Genomic DNA, 24,048 nt, shown 5'->3' with positions numbered 1-24,048 from the left:
GTTCTCAAATGGGTCATGAAGACTTCTGCATAAATCCAAGGGGCTCTGAGATGCAGAGGTCAGGTGAGGTCTCGAGAACAAGGCTGCCGGCCACGCCTCTGGAGGACGTCCGTTCCTGAGCGCTCCTGCATGGCACTTAGGGAGCTAGGATGGCACCACGCGGGGGCCAGGTGGACACCAGGGTTCCTGGAACGGGCAGGAGCCAGGGGTCAGCTTCAGATCTCCCCCTGCCAGGTCCTCTGTGACCATTTCACCAGCCTGGACGAAGACGCAGTACGCGGATTCCTACCAGGATCTGACGGGACCTCGCAAGGTTCTGTGCTAGTAACATCAAGCCAACGCAGGATGCGTAGACCTACCTCCTGGTGTCGAGCCCACGGGCCAAGGCCAAGTGGCCTCCGGGGACCCAGGGCACACCCCATCTACTGCCAGGTCTGAGACACTTGGCCAACTGCACCACAGCAGGTGGAGACCACAGCTGGGGTGGGGTGGGTGGGGTGGGGGCAGGACCATGAGGGACTGTAAGGTCAGGTGGGGGGCACCAGGTGACACTCAGCATCAGGGAAGCAAAATGAGTATGGCCTGAGGCACACGGTCAACTGCGCTTTTGAGCAGTCAGCCCCAGCACGTCCAGGACGCAGCGAGGGTGTCATCATCCCAGGAAGAGGGGAGGGGAGGAGAGTCCTAATCATCACCCACAAGTCCCTTGGAAAGACAAAGGGGCTCAGAGCACACACAGACTCGGGCCACCAGTGCGAGGCTGAGGCTGAAGGCTATCCCTGACTTTAGATCCTCCCTTCCCCTGGGAAGGGCAGTTGGGCCAGCAGGATACCCAACCGGTCATACCCGCCTCAGGTGGCCCAGGAGTCACCTCTGCTGAGGGAAGGCACGCCCAGAGACCTGCTGATGGTGAATCATTAACTCCCTGGGACTGTGCGGGCCACAGGTTTGGCCGGTGGGGTCTCTGGGTCAGGGAGCAGCCTTCTTACAAGGAGGTCCAGCAGGGTTCTCTGGGAGGGCCCACAGGTGGCATCCGGGTGCTGGGCATGCCCACCTGGGCACATGCCAGCTCCCCAGACCTGTCCTCAGGGTACCCAGAGCCCGGCACTCCCAGATGCAACATCTCCTTCTGGGCCCGCAGCCCTGTCCTTGCAGACCACTCTTCCAGCATGGCCAGGGAGGGGACACGGGGGCTGGCCGTTCTCAGGTACACGCCTCACCTCCTGCCTGTCTGTAGGCCAGTGCTACGCTTCCTGCCGAAGACCAGCACTGGTGCCCCACGCCCACCTCCCAGGTCACGATCTGACATCAGCCTCGCGGCAGCTGCCACCACTCAGGCAAGCTGGGTGCTGCCCCAACCCCCCCGTCCCCCACTCCGTGCGCTGCTGCCGGACCTCCGAGGTCAGGCCCCTGCACAGAGAAGACACAAGGAATGCTGGCCGACCCCCACGTGCCCCGCAGGGAGCGAGCCCTGCCACCCCGGGCGGCCTCCCTGGCGGGCAGGAGCTCCAAGCCAGCCTGCACCGCCCACTGGCCGCTGACCCAGACACACCACTGCACACACGGCGCCCGAACAATGTATTTTTCTCAGTGGCCACCAGGGGGCGCGTGTTGCCTCTGGTATGTTCCAGAGTTCATCTCCCCGGTGCTCACACAGGAGCTGCCCCCCCACCGTCTCAGCATGTCCCTTGTCTGTCCCGGAGCAGAGATGGCAGAGCCAGTGCCAGAGCTCTGCCCTGAAGCCGCTCCCACCACGGGTCCCGGATGCCAGGGCTGGAGCAGGAGGGGGCCTCCCCCAGGTCAGGTCCCAGGGACCCCAGTCCACCAGTCCTCAGAGCTGGCCTATTCTAGAACCACGGTGCCGCCCACCGCCTCCAGGGCTGCCTTGATCTTCTCCGCCTCGGCCTTGGAGACATTGGCTTTGATCTCCTGGGGCAGGGACTCCACCAGCTTCTTTGCCTGCCAGAGAGCAAAGTCAGAAATGGGGCCCATGTTGCCCCCAAAAAACCTGCCGTAGGAGGGGCCGGTCTGAGTACCATTAGCACGTTAGCGGCAACAGCCAAAGGGCTGTGCAGCGCAGAGCTCACCTGGACGAGGTTTATGCCCTGGATGTAGTTCTTGATTTCTTTGATCAGCCTCACTTTGTCCACAGGCTTTGCCTCTGTCAGGCGGACGGTGAAATGCGTCCGCTCTTTCTGTCTGGGGATGTCTTCTTCTGCCTCCTGGGAGAGGGAGAGAGAAAGGATGGGGTAAAGCAGGCACATTCGGTCCTGTGGCCCCAAAGTCGCCAAGATGGCACAGCAAGGCCCGCAATTCCAGCGGGAGGCCGCGCCGGGCAGCTGGGCTCAGGACAAACCGGTCCGCCTCGCCAGCGCCGGGGCCCCTCCCTCATGTGCTCCTCAGCGACACCTGCTCCGTCGCTGGAAACCTTGCCATCTCTCCGGAGGCGGTTCTGAAACCACCTCCCCCCACCCCGACCCCGCTCAGGTTCCCTCGTCCCTTAAAAACGGTCACTTGTGGCCGGTCAGGGTGACACCAACAGTGCTCGGCCCATCCTCGGGCGAGCCCCAAATCACATGGACACATTTGCAGCTGCGCCGTCCCCAGGTGACCAGTGGAGGACTGGGGTTGACAGAGCCCCTCCCACCACATGTGAAGATACAGCACCGCGGAGAGCAGGGGGCACGCGGCCCGGCAGCCTGGGGCTGTCCTGCTTTGCACCTGCCCTATTATTAACAGTGTTCCTTCGTCCCCCAAGGTGTCCCAGTTTAGATGACAGACTTCAGAGTAATTCTCTCTCCTTGTCCCAAACGTTCAGGCTGAACATGATGAGTCTGTAAAGCTACCACTTCGTGGCAGGTGGGGGAGTGGATGTGATGCCAGGGGAGCCACAGACACATATGGCCCCGGGAGGGCACTCTACGGGACCCCTGACCTGGTCTCCTTGGTAGGGGATGGATGGCCAGGGAAAGGAGACCGAGGACAGTGATCCAGACCTCAGACACCCAATGACCAAATGCAATTCACAGACCTCATATAGATTTGGGTAAACCAACTGTTATAAAGTCTGGGACCATTAGCTAAATCTAAGTAGACTGAGATAAAAACCACTGCTAATTACATTTGTTGTACAAACGGCTCCTGGCTACGTCAGTACCTGCGTTCTTAGAGAAGTGGGCTGGAGCGCACCAAGAAGGACAGATCAGAAATGTGCCCTGAGGGGCACCTAGGTGGCTCAGTCAGTTAAGTGTCTGACTTCGGTTCAGATCACGATCTCATGGTTTGTGGGTTTGAGCCTCACGTCGGGCTCTGTGCTGACAGCTCAGAGCCTGGAGCCTGCTTCAGATCCTGTGTCTCCCTCTCTCTCTGCCCCTCCCCTACTTGTGCTGTCTCTGTCTCTCAAAATAAATAAACGTTAAGAAAAAAAAAAAAGCAAAAAAAAAAAAAAAGAAATTTGCCTTAAGCTTCAAAGGACAAATGAATTAAATATCAAAACCTTACTAATTATTGAGACTGGAGACAGATACACAGGGCATTATCTGCAGTTGCAGATAGAACTTCGAAACTTTTTGTAAAAATTGCAACAGGCCCTACCAAACCAAAAAAACCTAGAAAACAAAAAACAAATTCACATGTGGCTTCAAGTCTGCTGGTTTCCTTACAGAGACCCCAGCCTGTCCAGTGCCTCCCCACCTCGCCGCTCCAGCCCCTGACATGCCCCCATGGCTCTCTCGCGTGCAGCCCCCTTGCAGCTTGCCTCCTGTATCCTCACATCTCCTCGGCTTTAGGGCCTTTCTTGACATCATAACCCTCCTCTCCCCTCAGCTTCTTCCCTACTTTTTTCTCATAGCACTTAAGTTCAAGTCCTGCTATTCAACAAAAATTTTCTTCTCCTTTGACTCATTGTCAATCCCCCCCGCGAAAACGTGGTCTCCATGCGGGCAGGGACCTGCACACCCTTGGCAGGGCCGCAGGGGAGCCCACAGCCAGCACACACAGGTCTGAAGGACGCGCTGACTGATGCAGGGCCAAGACAAGGGACAATGAGAGAAATCTGGGCGTCGGGCCATGTGACATGAGGCAAGACGGGAGCCTTTCTGCACAGGACCCTGGCCTGGGCTCACCTCTGGGGCTGCTGCAGCAGGGGCAGCACCAGGCACTGTGCCACCCATTGGCATGAGTCCAACATCCTGGATCTTCAGGGTTTTCTGCAGGGAGGGGAGAGAGCAATCTCAGTAGCTGCCCATCACACCCAAGATAAACACACAGCCTGGCAGGATCCTCACATTCAGAGGGCACACTCTGGGCAATTTACTACACACCCCAAATACACCAGGAACAAGACACAGGCCAGGGCCTGTGGTACCTTCAGAAGCTCGTTGAGATCTGAGATCTCCAAGAGCGTGAGGCTGGCGATGTCCTGGACCAGCTGCTGGATCTTGGGGGGATACTCCTTGGGGGCGTTATCCAGGGGTGCGCCGGCGAGGGCCTCCCCCATTCGAGGGCTGCTGCATCTCATCAGCCGCACAGCGCAGACACGGGGCACCTGTTGCCTAGCCCCCCAAACAAAGCTGTCAGCCTGGCACAGGCCAGTGACACAGACCATACAGGTTGATGTTAAGAGCGCAGTTCTAGCTCCTAGGTCCCAACCCAGGGTTCTCAGATTCCAGGGTCCACGCGAATAAGGGGATTTCCCAGCTACCTTAAGCACTTCAAAGAGCCGTAGAAATGCACGCAATTATCTGCAGACAGACTACCCACACCGTTAAGTTTCCATGTCGGAAAACTCTCTATCAACCCACGGGAGCAGGGCAGTAACCTGACGGCATTTTGCTACACTAAGGCCTTCAGAACCTGGGGCCCTCGGACGGCACAATGCCGGGCCCACCGATGGAAGACCTCCAACGTCACTAGGCCTGCAGGGGAAACTGAGGCCCGCAGAGTGGCAGGGACCTGAGCAAGGTCATCTGGGACCACCCCTAGCACTCTGCGCAGCACGCGTGGTTAGGGGGCCGGCAAGTGGGGACCCCCGCGACCTGCACCGCCTCCGGGCCCCACGGAGTCGGGGGTGGCATCCCGCCCGCCGCACGCGGACACCGCCCCCAACTTGCACCCTCAGTTGCCGGCCCAGGGCCCCGACCCTGCCGCCCCGCCAGCCCTCGGCGGACCGTGGTACCTGGCGAGACGGAGCGCAGCGCCCTGACGTCTGAGACACGGCCCCCAAAAGGGGCGAGCGGCCGCCGGCAGCATCGGTCCGCGGGCGGGAAGGTCACACGCGGCTCCCCAGGAGGAGGACGCTCTAGCCGCCAGGGCCGCCGAGCATACGAGCTGAGTGAGGACGCTCTAGCCGCCGAGGCCGCCGAGCATACGAGCTGCGCTAGGGCGCTCTAGCCGCGCGGGCCCGACGGGCGAAAGGTTGGGGACTGACGCTCTAGCCGACGAAGCCGCCGGGCAAACGAGTAGGAGAGGACGCTCTAGCCGCACCTCGCGCTCGCTTCCCGAGATTACCCTCTAGGCGGCGAACCGCGCAGGCGTAGAGGGTCGTTGGTGGCGGCCGGGGCCCTGGGGCTGGACGGTGACCGGTTGAGGGCCCTCTACTCGCTGGGGGAATCAAGGCCAGAAAAGGCCGACGCTTGGAGCCAGGCTCCGGCCGATTCGGGGAGGCGGTCCCGGCCCCCGGGCAGCCCGGCCAGGGAGAACCTGGGGAAGCCTCGCGGCGGCTGACAACGAATTTCCGCCGCCGCAGGGCGGGCACGGGGATCCCAGGTGTCCTTTCTCCGCAGGTCCGTGCTGGGGGCCTTGGCTGCCCGCAGCCAGGAGCCACCTAGTGCGGGGAGCCCCCGCTGCCCTCTGGGCAGTCTTTTCCTTGGTTTCCTCCTCCTTCTGAAGGTTTGCCTTTCCCGCCCGCGCGGTTCCCGTAGCCTCGGGAGCGCCTCGGCAGCTGAGTTGGGGGCTCTCCCCTTACAGCGTTGCCAAGGGTTGTGATTGAGCTCTGAAGGGTCGAGGGATGGAGCCCTGGACGGGAGGGCCAGCCGTACACCTGGCTTTGTCTCCAGCTGCCTTTCTAGCCAGCTCCCAGACATTCCGCACCTGCTCTTCTGCCTAGACCTCTAGCTCCACCCCGCTCAGCCAACACCTGCCCTGAGGGCCCTGGGTCTCTCCTCTTCCAGCTCATTTTCCAAGAGCCAGGCATGGAACCGCACTTTAGATCACGAAAGCAGAGCCATCCTCTGCCTCCACGTTTTGCTCTCCTGGCCCTGCTTTTGACCTGCACTCAGATCACCTCTCTGCCTATTAAACTAGTCCATTCTTTCTCAGAAGAGCTAATGCCGGGTCATCTAAGAGACTTGGTATTTAAGGTGTGAAATGTTTTGAACTCTAGACGCAAAGGGCTGTGAGTTTACATTCTTAAAATATTTTCTTCCAGACTACGACTGGTGTAGAATCAGACCAGATCCTTGGGCTTTGCAAGTCTTGGAGGAGTCTGGGCAGGGCAGAGCAGAGCAGGGTGGAGAGGGCTGCTGCTGGGTCCCCAAGGGCACAGCTCGATGGCGCCCAGTTTTCAGGGCGGGAGCAGATCTGCAGCTGCTGCCAGAGAGTATCCACCCCTGGCAACTGCCTGTGGAGCTGTGCCAGGCTTGGAGGACAGGCTGGCCTACGGACACGTGCCCACACGCCCCTGCCCGGACCTGGGCCGGCTGCCTACCACCTTCTTTCTGAACAGACACTCCAATACTTGTTGAAAGACGTTTTATTTTCAGTGTTCCATTCCGTCTACTCAGGGCACTGGATGAGATGGCAGCTCAAAAGCAGAGAAGCTGGAGACGAACCCCCACCTTCCCGTGAGGGCCGGGAGTGCCTGCTGACCGCTGGGGGGCACGCACACTAGTCAGACCACAGGCTGCACAGGCTCACGGTGCAGATGGGAGGGCACAGGCTGCATGGGACAGAAGGGCCCCACTCCAGCAGCCCTCACAGGACCTGACACACTGGGCTGGGGGCTCCCTCTCAGAGAAGGTCCTTCCCTCCCACCCTCTGAGGCTTGGCCCTGGGGAAAGAGGTCAGAGACCCAACTCAGGGAGATGGGGACGAGGGTAGGGCCTGGAGCACGAGGAGTCAGCAGAAGAGGACAGAAAGGGGGAAGGGGCCAGGGGGAAGGGCCACCCCCTGCCTGTAGCAGGGACACTACATGGCGGTAAGAGGAGAGCAAGGCAGGACGACGCTAGTTAGAGACGGAGGCAGGGGTTTCAGAGAACCGTAGTGTTGTTCTGGATGGCCAGCTCCCAGCTGGGGATCAGTCAAAGGAGATGAGCTGGGCTTCGCTGCCCTGTGCCGGAGGGCCCTGTGCCGGCGGCTGCTGGGCCACGGGGGGCGGCTGCTGGGGGGGTCCCCCCGAGGGCGCCATCTGGAGGGGACACACAGGAACCATTGGCCCCGCCTTCCCACCCTCTACTGGCTGTTCTATAGAATGCTCTGCCCTGGTCTCAGCCCCAGTGAGGCCCCCGCCCCACTCCCTCCTCCCAGCGTGTGGCCGGTTCCCGGTTCTCTTCCTGCCCCAGCATAGACCCCACGCGTTCCCAACCAACGTCTGTGGAGTTGAGCTGACTTGGCCTCGAACTTTTAAGGAAACGTGCATAGCGTGGATATCTGTGGGTGCCGTGGTGGGCGTGCGGTGTGTGTTGATGTCCTCGCTGCTGAGAACCAGTCCTGGCCTGCACTGTCTGTCCTCCCCAGGGCAGCCCGACCACCCTCAGCGTCCTGAGCCTCGCCGGCAGCCTTGGGAGAGGCTCACCTGCTGGTACATGGGCTGCTGCCCTGAGATGTAGGGCTGCTGTGGGGGCGGCATCGGTGTGTCCTGGCTGGGAAGGGTGTTCATGAGGTTCTGTGAAAATGAAGCGAAACTCACATTAAGGAGTCCTGCCGACAATAAAGGGGGGGCGTTTCTGACCTGAAAAACCAAACGCCCACCAGCTAGGGGACCCTAACGGTGGGGAAGGGGTGTTGAGCAGGATGGCCTGCCCTGCCCAGTGCTCCCCTGGCGTCTTTTCCGTGTGGACGCCTCACAGTCTCTCACCTGCATGCTGTACGGCTGGTAGCCCATGGACACTGACTGGCTCCCCATGTAACCCATGGCACCGGACTGTGGAGGCTGGGAGATGGCTGGGAGGCTCTGTGGGGCCTGGGAGGCCACGTTCTGTGGAGGGAAGGGCGTGATGTGACAAAGGCTGGGGTCCTCTCCCCGGGAGAGGGAGCGGCCCCACCTGCCTACCTGATAGCCCTGCGTGGGGGTGGGCTGATAGGAGGAGTAGGCTGGGCTGGCGGTGGGTCCGGCCGGGCCCTGGGGGGCCGCCTGCGCACCGGCGGCTCCTGCTGGGTACATGTAGGCGCTCACCATGCCGGGATCTGCGGGGGAGAGGAGCAAGCTGGCTGTCCTACAGGGTGGGGGGTGGGGAGGGGCAGCACTTCGGAGTCTCCCTTTTTGTCGTGACTTTTGGGAGCGAGTTCGTGTTTCACGTTCTCCCAAAAAGAAAAGCAACAAAATCAACGAGAATAGGAGAGGAGTTCTAAAACAGAACGAAATCAGAAGAGATGAACCAAACTGTACTGACAGTGACAGGAGGACACGTGAAGTTGGTGAAAATGAGCCCTCGGGCCTTCGGAAACTCAGCGTCCGGACCCTGTGTCCTCGGCCGAGAGGACCACAGACCTAGTGAACCTGTCAGCAAGCGCCTGTCCCCAGTGGCTCGGGCTGGCGTTCCCGGAGCCACTTTGTGTGTATCCCAGGAACGGACAAAACAGCACATGTGGAGTGGACGAGAGGCAGGAGCGAGAGGCGTGGGAAGGGGAGGGAGTCCCGTGCGGTATCACTGAAGCTTTGCCTGCCGGAAGATAAACCGCGCGTGTGCGTCTACACGTCCCGGCGGTCCCCTGCGCTGAGCGCACCTGGGCCCGGGTTGCCAAAGAGCCTCCGCTATCAGGACCAGGGGCTCGCTGGACGGGAGCTACATTTCAGGAAATGGAGCAGCCGAAGGGGTTTCCTGGGGCCACAGGAAACCCTGTGACCATCTGAGCGTCCAAACACAGTGAAATTTGAATAAAATAGGTCTGCCTGATGAAAAAGTAAACAGGAGAGAAGAAAAAGTGCCTTATTTTGAACAGACCTCTGATCAAAAGGAGGAACGAGATAAAGTCACCGTTTGGCAAATGTCATGATAAACTCAGACAAGACTAGCAAAAAACATTAAAACCACGAGCTAAAACCTGCAGAAGAACAAGGATGTAGGCGTCTTATCCCCTCGCCAGGGTCTTGTTGGTTACGGGAAAACCGTTCCCTCCAGGGAGGACACCCAACAGACGGCCCACGCACCACGTGGCCAGCGGCCGGCTGTGCCTTCCTGCTGAACACTGTAGCCCCCCTGATGACTGGCCCAAACACAGCCACGGGCCGTCACGCTGACCGAGACCAGACAAAACCCACTGAGACATGGGCCAGGGCTCTTTGAGAAGTCCGTGTCATGAAACACAGAGTAGGAACATTCTAGGTTAGGGACAAAAAGAAACAGAACGAGTAAAGACAACAACCGTGGGGTTCCTACTGGCACAAAGGGATGTGTGAGAGCTGAACCCGGCTACGAAGGACGTCACACCACGGCCTCAGGGGCTCCTAGCGTGGCATCCGTGCCCAGGCCGTGAGGGAGTGACCTGGTTTTAGGACATGCACGCCGAGACCACGAGGAGCAAAGGGCATCGTGCCTGCCCCTTACCCTAAGAGGTTCAGGAGAGAGCACACGTGCCCGTATGAAAAGAGAGCACAAACGTAACGAAACGTTAACGTGGGGAAAACCTGGAAAGCTCTCGGTGCTGTTTCCACTTTCCTGTAAATCCAAAATTACTCCAGAACGAAGAAGGACAAGCTGGTGGTCTGGGGCTCATCGGAGGTGCCCGCCCTGTTACCTGCTCCGGCCCCGGGCATGCCGGGGTAGGGGCTGCCGGCGGCGGGCGCCGGCTGGCTCATGTACACGGTGTGCATGGGGGAGCCCTCCACCGAGCCTGCTGGGCTGAAGGTGCCTGGGAAGCTGGTTGGGCCGGAGGGCTGGTAGAGCACGCCCCCGGCCGCGGGCATGGCCTGGAGCTGCAGACAGAGAGAGACCACGGTCAGGGCGGTCAGGGCAGTACTTGGTCGCGGGCGTCCCCGGCTAGGGGTAGGCCCAGCGGGGGGGGGGGGGGGGGGGGGGGGCGTGCCTGGGCGTAGGGCAGGGAGAAGGCGGGCATCTGGGCCCGCATCTGGATGGTCTGCTTCTGCTGCTCCAGGCGCATCTGGCGCTCCTTCTCCTGCTCCTGCAGGCGCTGGATGGCCAGCTGCCGCTGTACCTCCAGGTATTCCTGCGGGCCACGAGGCAGGGGTCAGGGCTGCCCGCAACCTGGGCGCCCCCCTCCCCGTCCCCCCCCGCCCTGGGGCCGACCGCCGCACCTGCTTTTTCTGCCGCATGATCTCCAGCTTCTGGGCCAGCTGTATCTGGCGCTGGCGCTCGGCTTCCTCAGCTGCCCGGCGAAGCTTCTCCCGGTGCTCTTCCCGCAGGGCGCTGAGGGCCCCCCGGGCATCGCGGATCTGCGCCAGCTTGTCCTGCAGCCCCTCGTAGTATACTGTGGGGAGAGGGCGGAGCCGGGAGCCCTTGGAGTGGGTGGGAAGCGCTGGCCGCCCGGGGCTGGGCTCCCACTCTGGACAATGGCCACCGGGCCTGCCTCTGCCCAGCCAAGGGCTTGGCGACAGGGCACGGCCAGGGTGTGGGCTCCTCAGGGGCAGGGCCGGGGGTGGGATTCCTCCTTGGGCGGACTGCCCTATGCTCAGCGGGGTACTTCCCACCGCTGGGGGCACTTCCCCGAGTTGCCCGCGGCCCGGCCCCGCCCCCACCCTAAAAACCTTTGCCGCGCCCGCGGTGATCGGGCCGGCACTGCCCCGAGGGGCGCAGCGAGGCCGCCACGGAAGGTCCCCCGTGCGCCGCGGCACCTACGCCTGCGCTCGTCCAGCTGGTTGAGCAGTTCCAGCAGCTGAGGGTGCATGCTGTTGATGGACTGGAACAGGGACAGCACGGCCGAGTCGTTGGTGATGCTGCGGCCGCGCACGTGGTTGCTCTTCATGCGGTTGACGAAGGTGGTGACGGCGTTCTGCAGGGCCTTCAGAAACTGCGCGTGGCTCTCCTCCGACTCCCCGTTCTGGAATTGCTGCTCGGGACACACGTGGGACCTTGCTGAGCGTCCCCGCCCCTCCCCGTGCCCTCCAGGGCCCCCAGACAGGACCCGCCACTCCAGGCGCTACGCTCCGACCCTGCTGTGCATCTGACTCGATCCTCCCAATGGTGCCGCTGAGCCCCAAGGAGCCCCAGGAGCGCCTCCTGCACTGGGCTCCGTGTCGGCCGGGACGGAGCTGGCCGAGCTTGGGCGGCCTGGCTCGGAACCCTTCAAGGTGGCCTGATTCCCTTGAAGAGGCCTTGGTCTCTTAGTCAATGGCCCACAGAGCCCCCAAGCCCCAGGACACGGCAAACAAAGATTCATCCGGGTGGTTCTGGGCTGCCCTACAATATTCTGACCCACGCCAGGCAGCAGGTGGCCAAGAGCCAGCTGGTGCGCAGGGGTTCCATGGAGTTCTCGGCTGGAACAGCTCACCTCCGGGAGGTCACTGTGGGCAGGGCCCTGGCCCCACCAGGAGTAGTGCCCGTAATGGGGCCCTCAGAGGGGGCCACGGCTTACCTCGCCAAAGGGGCCGCTGGAGGGGGCCACAGGCTGAGAGTCTGTCTCCGGGAGGGGCGTCTGGAAGAGGCCAGAGGGTGAGAGGGGCGTCCGGCCTATCCCAGGCGCCGCCCCCCCAGGACCGTGGGCCTGGAGTGCCGAGAGCAGCTCACCTCCAGTGCACTGGCAGGGACTGTGTGCCCCTCCGCGGGCGGGGCAGCCGGCTCCGTCAGGGGCGCGGGGGCAGACGGCGTGGGGCTCTTCCGGGACTCCTCCTGCTTCTTCTCCCAGTAGTTCCGGTTGAGGTACCGGGCAAGCTGCACGGGCAACAGAGGTCACTCCCGAGGGCCAGGGAGCTGCAGGGGAAAGCACCACGCGCAGAGGCACCCTCGCCCCCTCACCTCAGGGTCGATGTCCTCAGCCAGAGGCGCCGACGAGGTCTAGGGAGACACAGGCCAGATCAGCAGTGACCCACGGGCTCGAACACTCACCCAGCTCCTCCCAGGCCATCGCTCAGGATGCTGGGATGCCACGGCCGTGACAGTGGGCACTGAGCACCGGCCAGTCTGTCTGACGGGCCCCCGGGGCTCTGGGTGTGGTACCCCCACGCCACTTCCCAGAAACCACACTGTAACGGCCCAATGGCAGGTGCAGGGTCTCCTTAGGCCCTTGGCCAGCTGGCCCCCCTGCTCGTGCAGCCCCACAGAGCCCACGATGACTTCCTAAATCTTCCGCTCCACCTGCCACCCACCCCCTATTTACAGAGGAAACTAAAGCCAGAAAAAGGCAGACCCCTCTTGACCCCAGGGTTCACCCATCTCCTCTTGCTCGGGGCGGGGGCGGGGGGGGGGGGATGCCTCCAGCCTTCCCATGTCCTCTCCCCCACAGGGGACCCCGGCCAGGGGCAGGAAGGCCAGGGAGGGCCAGCCCGGACCTCGACCTTCACCCACCCCATCAGGCGCTGTCTTTTCTGGGGCAGCCCTCCAGTCTGCCTCCCCCCCCACCCCGGCACAGAACCGCGGCCCGGCCTGGGACGGGCTCACCACTGGCGAGGAGTACAGGCTGCTGGCAGGGGGCGCCGACGAGGCCACGGGCGCGGGTTCTGCTTTGGGGTATGTGGCAGCGGCGTAGGCAGACTTCTGTCTCTGCAGGAGCAGGGAAGCGTCAGGGCGCAGGCGGACTAAGCCTCCACACTCCTCGGCCCTCCCCAAACGTCTAGGGACGTTCTCCCCCGGTGCCCCCGAACCGGGGGAGCCTCCCTCGGCTCACCATCCTCTCCTTCTCCTCAGCCTCTGACTGAGACAGGGCCAGGGCCAGCTGCAACTCCTCCTCCTCTTGCAGGGCCGTCTCGTCCCGCTTGGGGGGCAGCTGGGGACAGACAGGCCGGTGAGCGGGGCCCGGGGCCAGGAGTACCTGGGACTGCTGGGACAGGGGGCCGGTCAGGTACTCTGGGGGCAGCTGGGGACAGACAGGCCGGTGAGCGGGGTCTGGGGCCAGGAGTACCTGGGACTGCTGGGACAGGGGGCTGGTCAGGTACTCTGGGGGCAGCTCCGCTGTGGACGACGCCTTTCCTTCTGCTTTCCTGGAGGCGAGAGAACGTTGGGTGGCCGAGCACCTCACCCCAGCCCCCAGCATCCCCACAGAATGACGACAGAAGTGCCACAGGCCATGCTCTAGAGAAAAGCCGGTCCCTCAAACCAGCTGTCGCCTCTGGGATGTGGGACCCTGGGCAAGTCACAGGCCTAAGCCCCAGCCCCCTCTCCTGAAAATGAGGTTCACACGTGGGAAAGGAAGTTTTCAGGGGAGCGGCCTGCAGACACCATCGCAGACGCCGGAGGATGGACAGCACGGGCCTCCAGACGGGTCACACCGAGAGGGACGAAGCCTCACTCCCGGGACGGAACCAGGAGCACAGAACCAGACTCTAAGGCAGCCGAGGAGGTGGGACGGCCACCTGTCATGTGCCACGGACCTGGATGGACCTGACAGGGACGCAGTGGAACCAGAATGGGAGCGCAAAGTAGGTGTTGGCCCCGTGCTGATGTCACGTGGCCCGGTGTGACAACTGTGCTGTGCTCCCAGGAGAGCGCGCACTTCTAGGGAAACACACGGGGCTTGGGGTACAGGGGGGCGGGGGGCTACCCGCGGCTCGCTCGCAGAGATCCAGAACGGACACGGTGTGCGTGAACACGCAGGTGGGTGGGGAAGGGGGACCGTGCAATTATGCCAACGTGGCGGCCTCAACACTGAGGGAGCCGGGAGGAGGCCACACCACATGGCGTCTGCTTACCGCCCCTGCGTCTTTTCCCTAAGTTTTACGTCCAAGCTAAAAAGTTAAGAAGCACACAAACCCTAGCACCCGGCTGGCAGCTCTGAGAGCCTGGGTGCGTGCCGGCCCCCCTCCTGGACAGCCAGGACCCGGAGCACACGAGGCCCTCGGGGCAGCCGGCGGGGACTCACTTGTTCAGCTGCTCGTAGCAGGGCTCGCACACGCGCACCTCCTTCTCGATGCCGAACTTGGGGATGGTGGAGGACTTAGAGGAGCACTTGCCGCAGAAGATCTGGCCGCACGCCCGGCAGTGGTGCTGTGAACGGGGCGGGTCAGGGCGCGGCCCGCCGCCGGGCCGCTGCCCTCTCGCGCCCACCCTGCCCACCTCCGCCTGCTGCTGAGTGCCCCCGGCCGGGCCTCCCCGGGTGGGAGCTGGGCCAAGAGCGGGCAGAAGGCAGGCCTGAGTGGCCACAAAGACCCTCGGGAAGCAGCACGCTTCCAGGCTCCCGACTGCAGCCACTGTTGTGGGAGAAGAAGTCCAATTAAAAAAACCCACGCGTGAGTTGTGCTCGGGGATGAGTACTTGCGGGACAGTAGATCCGGGGCGTCAGCTGAGACCCCCCCCCCCGCCCCCGGCCCCAGCCTGCACCATTGCCATCTGTGCCTCAACAGGAAGGGAGGCTGCAGCCGGGGGGCTGGAGCGCACAGGCTGTCGGCCGTGAGGTGCAGCTAAGGGCGCAGCAGGCCCGGGAAACACACGCCCGAGCCTCCCGCGGCCCCAAGCCCACGGCATTCTTGTCCCCTGGGGGACGCAGCCTCGCCCAAGCTTCCTCCGACAGCACAGGCCATCAGACTCAGGACCCCTCGGTGACCACGATGACCGCACGGCTGGGGATGGACTTGCCCCCCCTCCCCCCCGCACCATGAGGTCACAGCCAAGAGGGAAAGGACCTCGAGTGGGTGCAGCGGCCTCACGGCAACAGCGGGTGGTCTGGGGGCTGCCCCGGGGGGGCACGCTCACCTTGCGGGTCACCACCCCGAACTGCACCCGGCAGCGGTGGCACTCTTCGGCATCCACCCAATCGGGGGCCTGGGGGACAGGCAGAGTCAGGGTCACGTGGCCCCCGCCTTCCCTGCCGACATGCCCACTCCCCACAAATGGGGGGAGACCCCAGAGAGCGCAGGGGCTGGGGGCCAAGTCCGCAGACGCGAGGAGGGAGGCCGCTCCAGGACACCCTGTCCGCTCTAAGCACGTGGCAGCCAGGCTCCCTGCAGGCCGCAGCGACACAACGGCGGGTCTTAACTACGCGAGCCCGCCAGCCACAGGCACCTCGAACGACCTTCCGACCCCAGCCTGACGAGACCCAGCGGCACGTTCTCGTGGAGACGGCAGCTCCCCCACCAAGGTTCCCAACAAGCCGGGCCCCCGGGCTTCCCTTCGGCTCCCTCAAAGCAGCCTAACTCCCAGATGCCCAGCACCCACCCACCGGTGAACTCACTCTCTCTGCAGCAAACATGGCATCGCTCTCCTTAAACTCCGGGAACACGTGTCCTGGGGAGAAGAGCCCGCGGTCACCGCCGGTGCTACCCTGGCACGCGAGACCCTGACCGCCTCACCTGTCCTCACCCCGTCTGCCCCGAGACCTTTAGGAGCCACGTTCTAACTCTTGGCCTCCGCCTCCCCAAACAGACCTACAAAAGGAGGCCTAGAGCCCCTGGGAGCAGAGAGCAGCGACCCGGCACCAGGTGAGTGCGCCTGGGTGCACGAGTGGGCCTGCCCGGTACCCGGGGTGGCTCCCCCAAGGCCGCGCCATTCCGGGGCTGCGGCATGGAGCCTGGCCGCACTCCCACCACACCAGGGCCTCATGGATCCTCCCTGTACCTCCCATCTGGCTCCTGGCCCCACGCTCCAGCCCCCTGTACCTCTCAGGATTCTTAAAACCAGTTCCCAAGCTTTTCTGAGACGCAGATCCCTCGAGAATTCGAGCTGCGGATGCTCTCCTCAGCAAAGTGAACGTGAGCATATACCCACCATCCCAGGTCTGAGGTCCAGGGACTGCGGGCCTGAGGCCAACTCACCAACACGGGCAGGACCCTTGTCACAGGTTCTCCACAGGTTCCTACCCACCCGTAGCCACCAGACCCTGCCCCTGCCCCAGGCCTCATTTTCAGGGCCAGAGGACTCTGCACAGGTGGGGGACACACCCGCTCAGCCATGGTGGCCCAGCCCTTGCCAGACCCCACCAGCTCGGCACCGCCAACGTGGCGGCAGGGAGGAACCTCAGCTGTCACGGCCCAGCTTAAAGCCCTTCTGGGACCAGCTCTGCCTGAGCTCTCCTGCGGGCTGGCACCTCCCATGCCTTCGCACCGGCCTGCCGTGGCTCCAGGGCCTCGGAACGGAATCCTCTGTGGGATTCCAGGGCCCAGCCCTTCTCACTGCCCGTTCTCGTGTTCAGGTCTGGTGTGCGAGCTGCCTGCTCCCCAGGCGCTCTCCAGCCCTCGGGCTAAACCAGCACCAGGGTTTAGAGGCAGGGTTCCCAGGCTTTACTTCCTTCCTAGGACCTGACGCTCGGGAATTGGCTCCTTCACTAACCCTTCACTCGTGTGTCGTCTGCCTCACCCAGGGGGTGTCGGGTTGCCCCACGGCGATACCACCTCACGCTCCCGCCACCGATCACGCAGCACGATGCCGTCCCCTGCCCCGCACACGGTGCACACAGCCTTCCTTGGGATGGCCTGGTGCAGAGCGGCCCCTCAGCTCCTAGAGGCTGTGTCCCGAGCCTGGGACCTGACAGACCCCGCCCAGCTCACCTTCCACCTTCATGATCTGGTACGTGTCCTGGACCACCTTGTACTTGGGCTCATTCCGGAAAGCATGCGCCCAGGCCTGGATCAGATACAGAATCTTGTTTCGGACATTTACCTCCACCTGCCTCTGCAGAGAAAAGAGAAAGGAGAACAGAGAACGAGGAGGGCCGTGAGAAATGGGAACAGCAGAGAGGTGCCTTGCGAGGAAGTGGCAGGGAGACCGCGCCACTCTGAGCGCACGGGCCGGCAGGGGTGTGTGTGGGGGGGAGGGCCTGCGTGGGACACAGGGGCCACGCACGGACCCACTCCCCAGGCCCGATGCTCCTCTGTGAAGCCCGGCCCCGAGGACAAGCCCATCACAGCCATCTACCCACACAGGACCGAACTTGTCCTCAGTCCCCTAGAAAAAGCTGGGGCCTCCCTGAAGCCCAGCTCCCCAGATCCACTACCCTGCCTCCTCTTGCCCTACCCCAAGGCGCCCTAACCAAGCCCAGAGGCCCCTCAGTCTGTAACCCCCTGTGGCTCCAGCAAATGCCAGGCCGCAACAGGCAGAGCCGGGCAGGACTGCGTTGAGTCCGCGGACACGCGCGCGGCCAGCTGCCTCTCCTCTGGTCACAGCCAGCCTGTGTGGGCGGGGGCCGGCCGCTCCAGGAACCTCCCCGCGTGCACAGCCGCCATTTCCACCAGGTTCCAGCACAGCCAGTCACATCTCCAGAGCTCTCTCGGGGACGCTCAGGAAGACAGCAGGGCGAGTAAGCTGCTTCCTGGAGATGCCAACTAGACTCACGCACGAGGCCTCCGGTTCTCTCCCGTAACCTGCATCCAGTGAGCGGAGCCCTTTTTCTTACGGTTACCCTCCCTCTACAAAACGGGTTTAACAGGCACAAGCCACGTGTGGCACATGGGACGTGGCCACGATAGCACGAGGGGCAGGGCTAGCCCTTCTGACCTTGTAGCCAGGCCACCCTAAGGATTGCCTGGGTCACCAGTCGGAGCCCACCTCAGGCCCCAGATGGGCTCTTGGCCACGTGAGCCCACGGGTGCCCACCCGGGCCGGGAAGCGGCGGCCCCGCCCACCAGTGGTGACAGAGCCGGTATATGGGGCTGGGCTCCTTGGCCGCCCCCAGGTGGCCTCACCCCTGCGAAATGCCCTTTCACCTCAAAGAATGGCCGCACCACCTGCTCTGTATCACCCAACCTCATGTTGTCACCACCCACATCACAATCCCTGCAGCTGGGCGGTGGCCTGTGCAGGACACTCTCTCTAGGGACTCTGGAGGACCGTCCCTCCCCTAAGAACAGAGAGTGTGAAACCCACTCCCCAAGGTGTCCCCGGTATGCCGTCTCCCCCAGCTCTCCCTCCACGAACACGTCAGACTCACGTGCCTCCCTGCTCAGAATCCTGGCTCTGCGCGTGGGACAGCCCCCCCCCCCGCCCACGCTTCGGGGCTCCCCGCAGGCCTCCACCCGCACACCCTGCCCACAGCTACTCACGCACACACAGCTCCTTCCCCACCACCCAGTGAGGCTCTGAGCCCAGCCCCTGGGAAGCCTTTCCCCTAGGAACGGCAGGGTCTCCTCTGTGTCCCCAGACGCAGCAGCCTGGCTCACTTCTGGTGACACCCCGACCTCACCCAGCTGGGATTCCTGAGGCTGAGGTGCTCACCTTCCTGTCCTCTGCTCCGCCCGGCACTGCTCTGCCCCAAGTGCCGGCAAAGACCCAGAAGAGCCCGGCCTCGGGGCCACTGCACTCCCCACAGTCTAGAACCGTCTGTCCCTTCCAAGAGCCCACCTTCAACAGCTCCTTCAGCTCCTCCATAGTCTGCTTGTTGGCCACCTCATCGTGGACCGTCTGGCCACAGTTCTTCACCACAGACTCCATGACCTGCGGGACCCGAGGAAGGGACGGGCCAAGTCACCGGTCAGGGTGGGACGCCCCTCTTGGACAGGCCCCTCGGGCAAACCAGCCTGTCGAGGGATCCACGTGGCAGTTCTGGGTCGGGCAGCAACCGCTGCTACGTGCGCCCCTTCTGATTCCATTTTTTACTACCAGGGACAGAGACTAGAGTCCATCTCTGGGCCCTAAGTCAGCCGGCTGCAGGTGGGAGAGCGGAGGCATGACCTCTATCAGGTTGCTCGTATCTCCCTCGTTCCCCAGGCAGGTGGGCAAGGCCCCAGACTCAACTCGTCTCTGCCTTCCTGACACGGACACCGGGGTGGGGACTCTTGAGGTGGCCAGAGCGCGGGGTTGGGGGGGGGGGGCAGTGCTAGTTACCTCGAGGGCATACAAGGCCACGTGGGGATTCTTGTCGTTGACTTTCTTTTTGATAGAACTCACTGCGTATTTTGCTCTGAAAGAAAAGGACGTTGGTAAAACAAATAGAAAAACGAACCACCTCAGAAGCTAACGTGAAGAGAGCCCACCCGCCCTCTGGTCCTCAAAACCCCCAAGCAAACGGTAAGGGAATCACACGCCTCCAGACCATACAGAGAAAGCCCTTTCGTTGTCCCCAGATCCCAAAACTCCCAGTGTGGAGACCATTTACTTCTCCACCTCGGGACCTGCTCCCATGAGGGCACGGATCTTGGCGCATCAGAGGGCACCAAGCAACCCCGAGCGCGCCATGGTGCCGCCCCCTCGCTTCTGGGCGGCACAGGCCCGCCTCACTTACTGTGTGTCCCCCTGGCGGATGAGGTCACAGATCTGGAGGATGGATTCCCAGTCGGTCTCCAGCAGAAGCTGGCTGGTAGCTTTGTCTAAAGCAAAAACGCATCATTACTGGGGCTCGGCATTCGTCTGATGCCCTAGGTGGCCCCAGAGCTCCGCAACAGGGAGGAGAGACCGTCTCCTTCCCATTTAAAACATTTGGACTGAATGGAAAGGCACATGAAAATCCTCTTGCCACCTGATGATGACAGCACTGTCCTCAGAGAAAGGACAAACCGCTTAAAAAATAACGATACGGAACACCGGTTATGCACTTGTGGACCAAATGCCGTTTCAAAGGCTTTATGCAAATGCTGAATTCTCACACAGCCTCGCCAGCAAGGTCCTGTTTCCATCCTCTTTACCGACAAAAACAAGGAAGCCGAGAAGTGAGGTCACACGGCTCGCTGGGGCAGAGCCAGGCAGAGTTCAACACTACACTCGGCCACCTCATCCCGCAGAGTCCCTGGTTCTCCCCCAAGTTTAGCCTAGTTGATGAGATCCCAGCAAGGGCGAGGCTGGAGAAGATGCCAAGTGTTTCGTGGGATGAGGACAGGACTGACCCGGAAGAAGTACTCTCCGAATGATACCTCCACACTCTCCACATCACAGTTGCCTCAGGCAGACACACATGCTCTGTCCTCCAGCCCTGCTGGCTCTCCTCCCGGGGACACACAGGTGATCTAACAAGGTGCACCCACTCGCAGTACTGGTCTGGCAGTAACTTCGGGGTTGATCTCTGGGGGGCTGAGCCACTGCTCAGCTGCGTGTGCTCAGAACAAGGAAGGTGCCTCATCTGAGGTCTTCTCCAAAACCGTATTCAAGGGGAAAGCGTGACAGGCTCAGACTGACCACCGGAGCACAGGGAGCACTGGCCCCAAACAGAGCCCACGCAACGCAGTCTCACTGGGGGCAGAAGAGGACACGTCCCTAAACATTCATTTTCTTTGCTAAAACTCGTGACCTCCAGGAGGCTCCCAAAGGATCAGCTCCACCTCCGGCAAACAGAAAACCCGCCTTCCTAAACCACCGCGGCCTTCCGGGAGCCCAGTGGGGACAGACAGCGCCGGCCTGGTTCCCCAGGGAAGCAGCGCTCATAAGAGCGTGGCAGGTCCCAGTGAAGACACTACTGGTTCCACCCTTTGGAGCCCAATGTTTGGGGCAGCCTCAAACCCCATGCAACCTAGGTTTTTTGGGGGAGCGGGTCTATGTGACCAGGTCACCCGTTTCCGTGACTCAGGACTTGTGGCCCGCTCAGTCAGATGCTTGTTTCCCCGGGACCGGCCCGCTCCCGGCCCAGGAGCAGAGCCCCGAGCGCAGTCGCCGCGGGCGCGGGCCCGGTCTCCCCCGCGGACCCTCACCTACTCGAGTCGGAGCCCGCGCCCAGCACCCGGGACTGCCCGGTCCCCAAAGCGCGGGCGCGCCCACCCACCCCGGGGGCTCGGCGGCCGCCTCCCGGCTCAGCTCCCAGGACGCGGGCCGAGCCGCGGGGGGCTGGGGACACGTTACCTAGGAGACGCTCGAAGGTGCCGCTGCCGCGCCCCATGGCGCCCCAGGACCCCGACCCGACGCCGCTGCGCTCCCCGCTGCGAACCGGCGCGCCCCCGACTTCCGCTTCCGCCTTTTCCCCGGGCGCGCGCACGCGCGCGGCGCCGGCCGGGCCGCGAGCGGCGAGGAGGCGGCCTTTTCGGCTCGCCCCAGAGGCTGTGCGCCGATTGGGCTGCACCAGGTCGTGAGCGCCGCGAACCAATGAAGAACTTGGACGTGAGGCCTAGCCAATGAAAGCGGGGTGGAGGGCGGGACTTGCGCGGGCTACGGGTGCCGGGTGGAGTCGGGGGACGCGATGTGTCTTCTCCTGGGAGCCTCGGGTGTCGGGAAAACGCTGTTGGTGAAAAGGCTGCAGACTATCCTTCCGCGTCGGGCGAGGGCCCGGGAGTGGGGGGTGGGGTGCTCCCAGGGGGGGGCGGGGCTGGGGGCGCCGGGACGGGGGGGTTTCCCCGGGCGGGGTCCGGCTGCCGCCCGCCTTCCCTGCCTGGCTCTGGGGATCCTTGACCGCGCGCACAGCTGAGCTCCGGGAATGGGAAGGGCGACCTGGGCGATGCTCCTCCGACGCGCCCCACGGTAGGCACCCGCCCTCTCGCGGGGCTACGAGAAGGGGGTACCCTTCGCGGTTTGCAAAGTGCTTTGGGCTGTTCTAAGCGGATGCTGGAGTCCGGCCGGTCCCTGTGTTAGACCCAACCCTCAGGAGGTGAGGGGTGTCTTGGGAAGGAGACTGCCTCCTGGGGACACAGCTGCAGGGGAAGTGGGTGCGGGACAGAGGCCCAGAGCCGCCCACCCCTCACCACTCTTGAGACTGCTTTTTCTGGTCGCCTCGGAGGGCGAATCCCCCGATGGGTGTGGGTGCTGCGGCCACAGTCCGCTCTGAGGGTTAGGGCGTTGGAACCCAGTTTAGTCTTCCTTACGTAGGACTGTGTTTTAGGGGCTAAGCCCTTGACAAGGGACGTTTTGGGGTTTGGATCACAGTGTAGAGAGCTGCTAGCCAGGAGTTCCCAATGGGAAAGTGCTTGTGTCCTTTGTGCAGCTCGAGTTTTTCCACAGGTGGGCACCAACCTTACTGACATCGTCGTCCAGAGAAAGATTACCATCCGGGAGCTGGGGGGGTGCATGGGCCCCATCTGGTCCAGCTACTTTGGAAATTGCCACTCTCTCCTGGTAGGTCGTAATCCTTTGCACTTAAGCGTTGTCTGGTGCTGGACCTCACTCTGCATAGGCTGAAGTTTGGGTTCCTGAGCAATTACGCGAAGGCAAGGAAACATGACCGAACTTCGAGTTGCTTCCTTTTCCGAATAGCTTGATCCCTAAATGCTTCTGCTTCAGAGCGGACATAAAAGCTCACGCAAGGTTTGCTGAGGGGAGCGTTTATTCTCTGCCAGTAACTGGCGCTTGCTCTCTGCCTTGATCCTCTGGGTGTGTTTTTATGTTTGTGTTTGAATCCCACATCTCTTGGGTCTGTCCCATCCTGGCAAGGCCTGTGCCCCAGATTCCAGGACCCTTCCTGGAAGAACTGATGACCACGTGAGTAGAGGGACTTCCACGTAGGTGAAAGCAAATGATATCAGGTCGCTCTCATGAAAGTCATTTCCCCTAACTTCTGCTGTCCCCCCAAATCCTTTGTTTAAAAGTCCTTTTGTTCTTCCTGAGCCAGGTCTTGCTGCCCCAGGGAGGGGATTTGGGAAGGACTGTCTCCATCACGGGGTGGTCCCATCTCTGTTTTCTTCCTCCCCAGTTCATGATGGACGCCGCTAACCCCACTCAGCTGTCCGCGTCCTGTGTGCAACTCCTGGGCCTCCTTTCTGCAGAACAACTCGCAGAAGCATCCGTCTTGATTCTCTTCAATAAGATGTACGGTCTGTCTTCGTGGAGGAGAGCACGGCCGCGAGTCCTGGGAGGAGCTCCCTTGGGGTGGAGCCGGGACGGTGGCTCGTGGCTTGGGGGGTGGGGGGGTACCGTGGGGTTTGGGATGCACTTGTGGCAGCCCGCCGTGACGGGGCGCTTCTTTTGCCCTAGCGATCTGCCCTGTTACATGACCGTAGACGAGATGAAGTCATTGATCAGGCTCCCAGACATCATTGCCTGTGCCAAGCAGAACATCACCACGGCCGAAATCAGCGCCCAGAAGGGCACTGGCTTATCGGAGGTGCTGCGCTGGCTCCAGGACACCCACAGAACTGACAGGCGACTGCCAGGAGGAGAACCGTGACCGGCCGGCTCTGGGGAGGAGGCAGAGAATGGCACCGCTTGGCCTCTGGCGATCTGTTCTCATCAGGGACAGGACGACCCGACGTGAGCCTAGGAGATGGGCTCCTGTCCTGAGTGGCGGTGATGGGTAACTGGCCTCTGAACGAAAAGATCGTCCCCAGGGCTGGGAGAGGAGGACAGGCTTGCGGGCGGCTGCGTGTCCTGCCGCTATCCTGGGATGTGCTTCCCGCCCGCTGGGAAAGCAGCTCTACTTTCCTGACGGTGTTTGCACCGCCTGGGAGCAGACTTGCTCTGGGGACTGTGGCACAAAGCCGTACCTGTGGAGTTTCCCACATGCCGACAATGTGGCCTCCGTTGTGTGAGGCCGTCATCTTAGGAAGAACCGAGCCTGGAGTCAGGACAAGAGTAGTGTCTCCATTCGTTCAGCAAACGCACATCGCCCCGAGGAGGGCACGGGGCTCCCGCGGGTCGGTGCGAGTGGGAGCGGCCCTGCTAGAGCACAGGGGGTGCTGTGCTCAGCTGAGGGAGCTCACGTGGGGGGGGAGGGGGGACACCTACTGGTGTATTCGTGTCCTAGAGCCTCCGTAACAAATTAGCCCAAACCTGGTGGCTTAAAACAAAAATTTGTGCTGACAGTTCTGGAGGCCAAAGCTGAAATCGGTCAGCAGGGCTGGAGGCTCTGAGGGGAGAGCGCGTTCCTTGCCTCTCCTGGCTTCTAGCGGCTGCTGCACTTCTTGCCGTGACCTGGCTTGTCACACACGGAACTAGGGTCCCTGTC

General features: G+C 62.5%; 3 protein-coding genes across 7 annotated transcripts; 1 reads left to right on the top strand and 2 right to left on the bottom strand.

The window, feature by feature from the left end:
* Positions 1–1,561: 1,561 nt before the first annotated feature.
* Positions 1,562–5,344, bottom strand: MRPL12 (mitochondrial ribosomal protein L12). Its single transcript, XM_003997270.5, has 5 exons — positions 5,177–5,344; positions 4,367–4,553; positions 4,125–4,208; positions 2,088–2,222; positions 1,562–1,959 (listed from the first exon to the last, which is right to left on the bottom strand). Exons 1-5 carry the CDS (start codon positions 5,248–5,250, stop codon positions 1,843–1,845), a joined length of 597 nt encoding a protein of 198 aa, XP_003997319.1. The 5' UTR covers positions 5,251–5,344; the 3' UTR covers positions 1,562–1,842.
* Positions 5,345–6,733: 1,389 nt separating this feature from the next.
* On the bottom strand, positions 6,734–21,168 carry HGS (hepatocyte growth factor-regulated tyrosine kinase substrate). 3 transcript variants are annotated; one of them, XM_003997269.6, is made up of 22 exons: positions 21,021–21,168; positions 19,477–19,561; positions 19,080–19,155; positions 18,597–18,689; positions 16,808–16,931; positions 15,496–15,548; positions 15,018–15,086; positions 14,188–14,312; positions 13,231–13,309; positions 12,997–13,095; positions 12,771–12,872; positions 12,129–12,167; positions 11,901–12,044; positions 11,749–11,808; positions 11,013–11,223; positions 10,472–10,644; positions 10,243–10,383; positions 9,955–10,132; positions 8,270–8,403; positions 8,075–8,194; positions 7,793–7,882; positions 6,734–7,405 (listed from the first exon to the last, which is right to left on the bottom strand). In XM_003997269.6, exons 1-22 carry the CDS (start codon positions 21,055–21,057, stop codon positions 7,295–7,297), a joined length of 2,343 nt encoding a protein of 780 aa, XP_003997318.4. In that variant the 5' UTR covers positions 21,058–21,168; the 3' UTR covers positions 6,734–7,294. The 3 variants fall into 3 exon arrangements, with proteins under 3 accessions (XP_003997318.4, XP_044900353.1, XP_023100074.2); XM_045044418.1 differs by having other exon boundaries at positions 16,808–16,925; XM_023244306.2 differs by lacking the exons at positions 18,597–18,689; positions 19,080–19,155; positions 19,477–19,561; positions 21,021–21,168 and adding an exon at positions 17,754–17,904.
* A 154-nt stretch (positions 21,169–21,322) lies between these two features.
* Positions 21,323–23,675, top strand: ARL16 (ADP ribosylation factor like GTPase 16). 3 transcript variants are annotated; one of them, XM_003997309.6, is made up of 5 exons: positions 21,323–21,415; positions 21,574–21,632; positions 22,110–22,223; positions 22,798–22,913; positions 23,079–23,675. In XM_003997309.6, exons 1-5 carry the CDS (start codon positions 21,355–21,357, stop codon positions 23,269–23,271), a joined length of 543 nt encoding a protein of 180 aa, XP_003997358.1. In that variant the 5' UTR covers positions 21,323–21,354; the 3' UTR covers positions 23,272–23,675. The 3 variants fall into 3 exon arrangements, with proteins under 3 accessions (XP_003997358.1, XP_044900355.1, XP_019673939.1); XM_045044420.1 differs by lacking the exon at positions 21,574–21,632 and having other exon boundaries at positions 21,377–21,395; XM_019818380.3 differs by lacking the exon at positions 21,323–21,415 and having other exon boundaries at positions 21,496–21,759.
* Positions 23,676–24,048: the final 373 nt, after the last annotated feature.

The sequence above is a fragment of the Felis catus genome, chromosome E1 (assembly GCF_018350175.1).
Source record: "Felis catus isolate Fca126 chromosome E1, F.catus_Fca126_mat1.0, whole genome shotgun sequence".
Classification (NCBI taxonomy): Eukaryota; Metazoa; Chordata; class Mammalia; order Carnivora; family Felidae; genus Felis; species Felis catus.
This window is presented reverse-complemented; position numbering and strand designations above follow the sequence as displayed.

What these genes read in the sequence shown, in the direction of transcription:
- HGS (XM_003997269.6), bottom strand. Translation starts at nt 21,057, where the DNA reads ATGGGGCGCGGCAGCGGCACCTTCGAGCGTCTCCTAG. An exon ending in TGCTACGAGCAGCTGAACAA is followed by an intron (nt 13,310 to 14,187) that starts GTGAGTCCCCGC and finishes TCTCGCCTCCAG; the next exon opens with GAAAGCAGAAGGAAAGGCGT. An exon ending in ACCAGCCGTACAGCATGCAG is followed by an intron (nt 7,883 to 8,074) that starts GTGAGAGACTGT and finishes TCATTTTCACAG; the next exon opens with AACCTCATGAACACCCTTCC.
- MRPL12 (XM_003997270.5), bottom strand. Translation starts at nt 5,250, where the DNA reads ATGCTGCCGGCGGCCGCTCGCCCCTTTTGGGGGCCGTGTCTCAGACGT. An exon ending in GCTGCGCTCCGTCTCGCCAG is followed by an intron (nt 4,554 to 5,176) that starts GTACCACGGTCC and finishes TTGGGGGGCTAG; the next exon opens with GCAACAGGTGCCCCGTGTCT. An exon ending in CTGCTGCAGCAGCCCCAGAG is followed by an intron (nt 2,223 to 4,124) that starts GTGAGCCCAGGC and finishes TCCCTCTCCCAG; the next exon opens with GAGGCAGAAGAAGACATCCC.
- ARL16 (XM_003997309.6), top strand. Translation starts at nt 21,355, where the DNA reads ATGTGTCTTCTCCTGGGAGCCTCGGGTGTCGGGAAAACGCTGTTGGTG. An exon ending in CTCCTCCGACGCGCCCCACG is followed by an intron (nt 21,633 to 22,109) that starts GTAGGCACCCGC and finishes GTTTTTCCACAG; the next exon opens with GTGGGCACCAACCTTACTGA. An exon ending in GAAATTGCCACTCTCTCCTG is followed by an intron (nt 22,224 to 22,797) that starts GTAGGTCGTAAT and finishes CTTCCTCCCCAG; the next exon opens with TTCATGATGGACGCCGCTAA.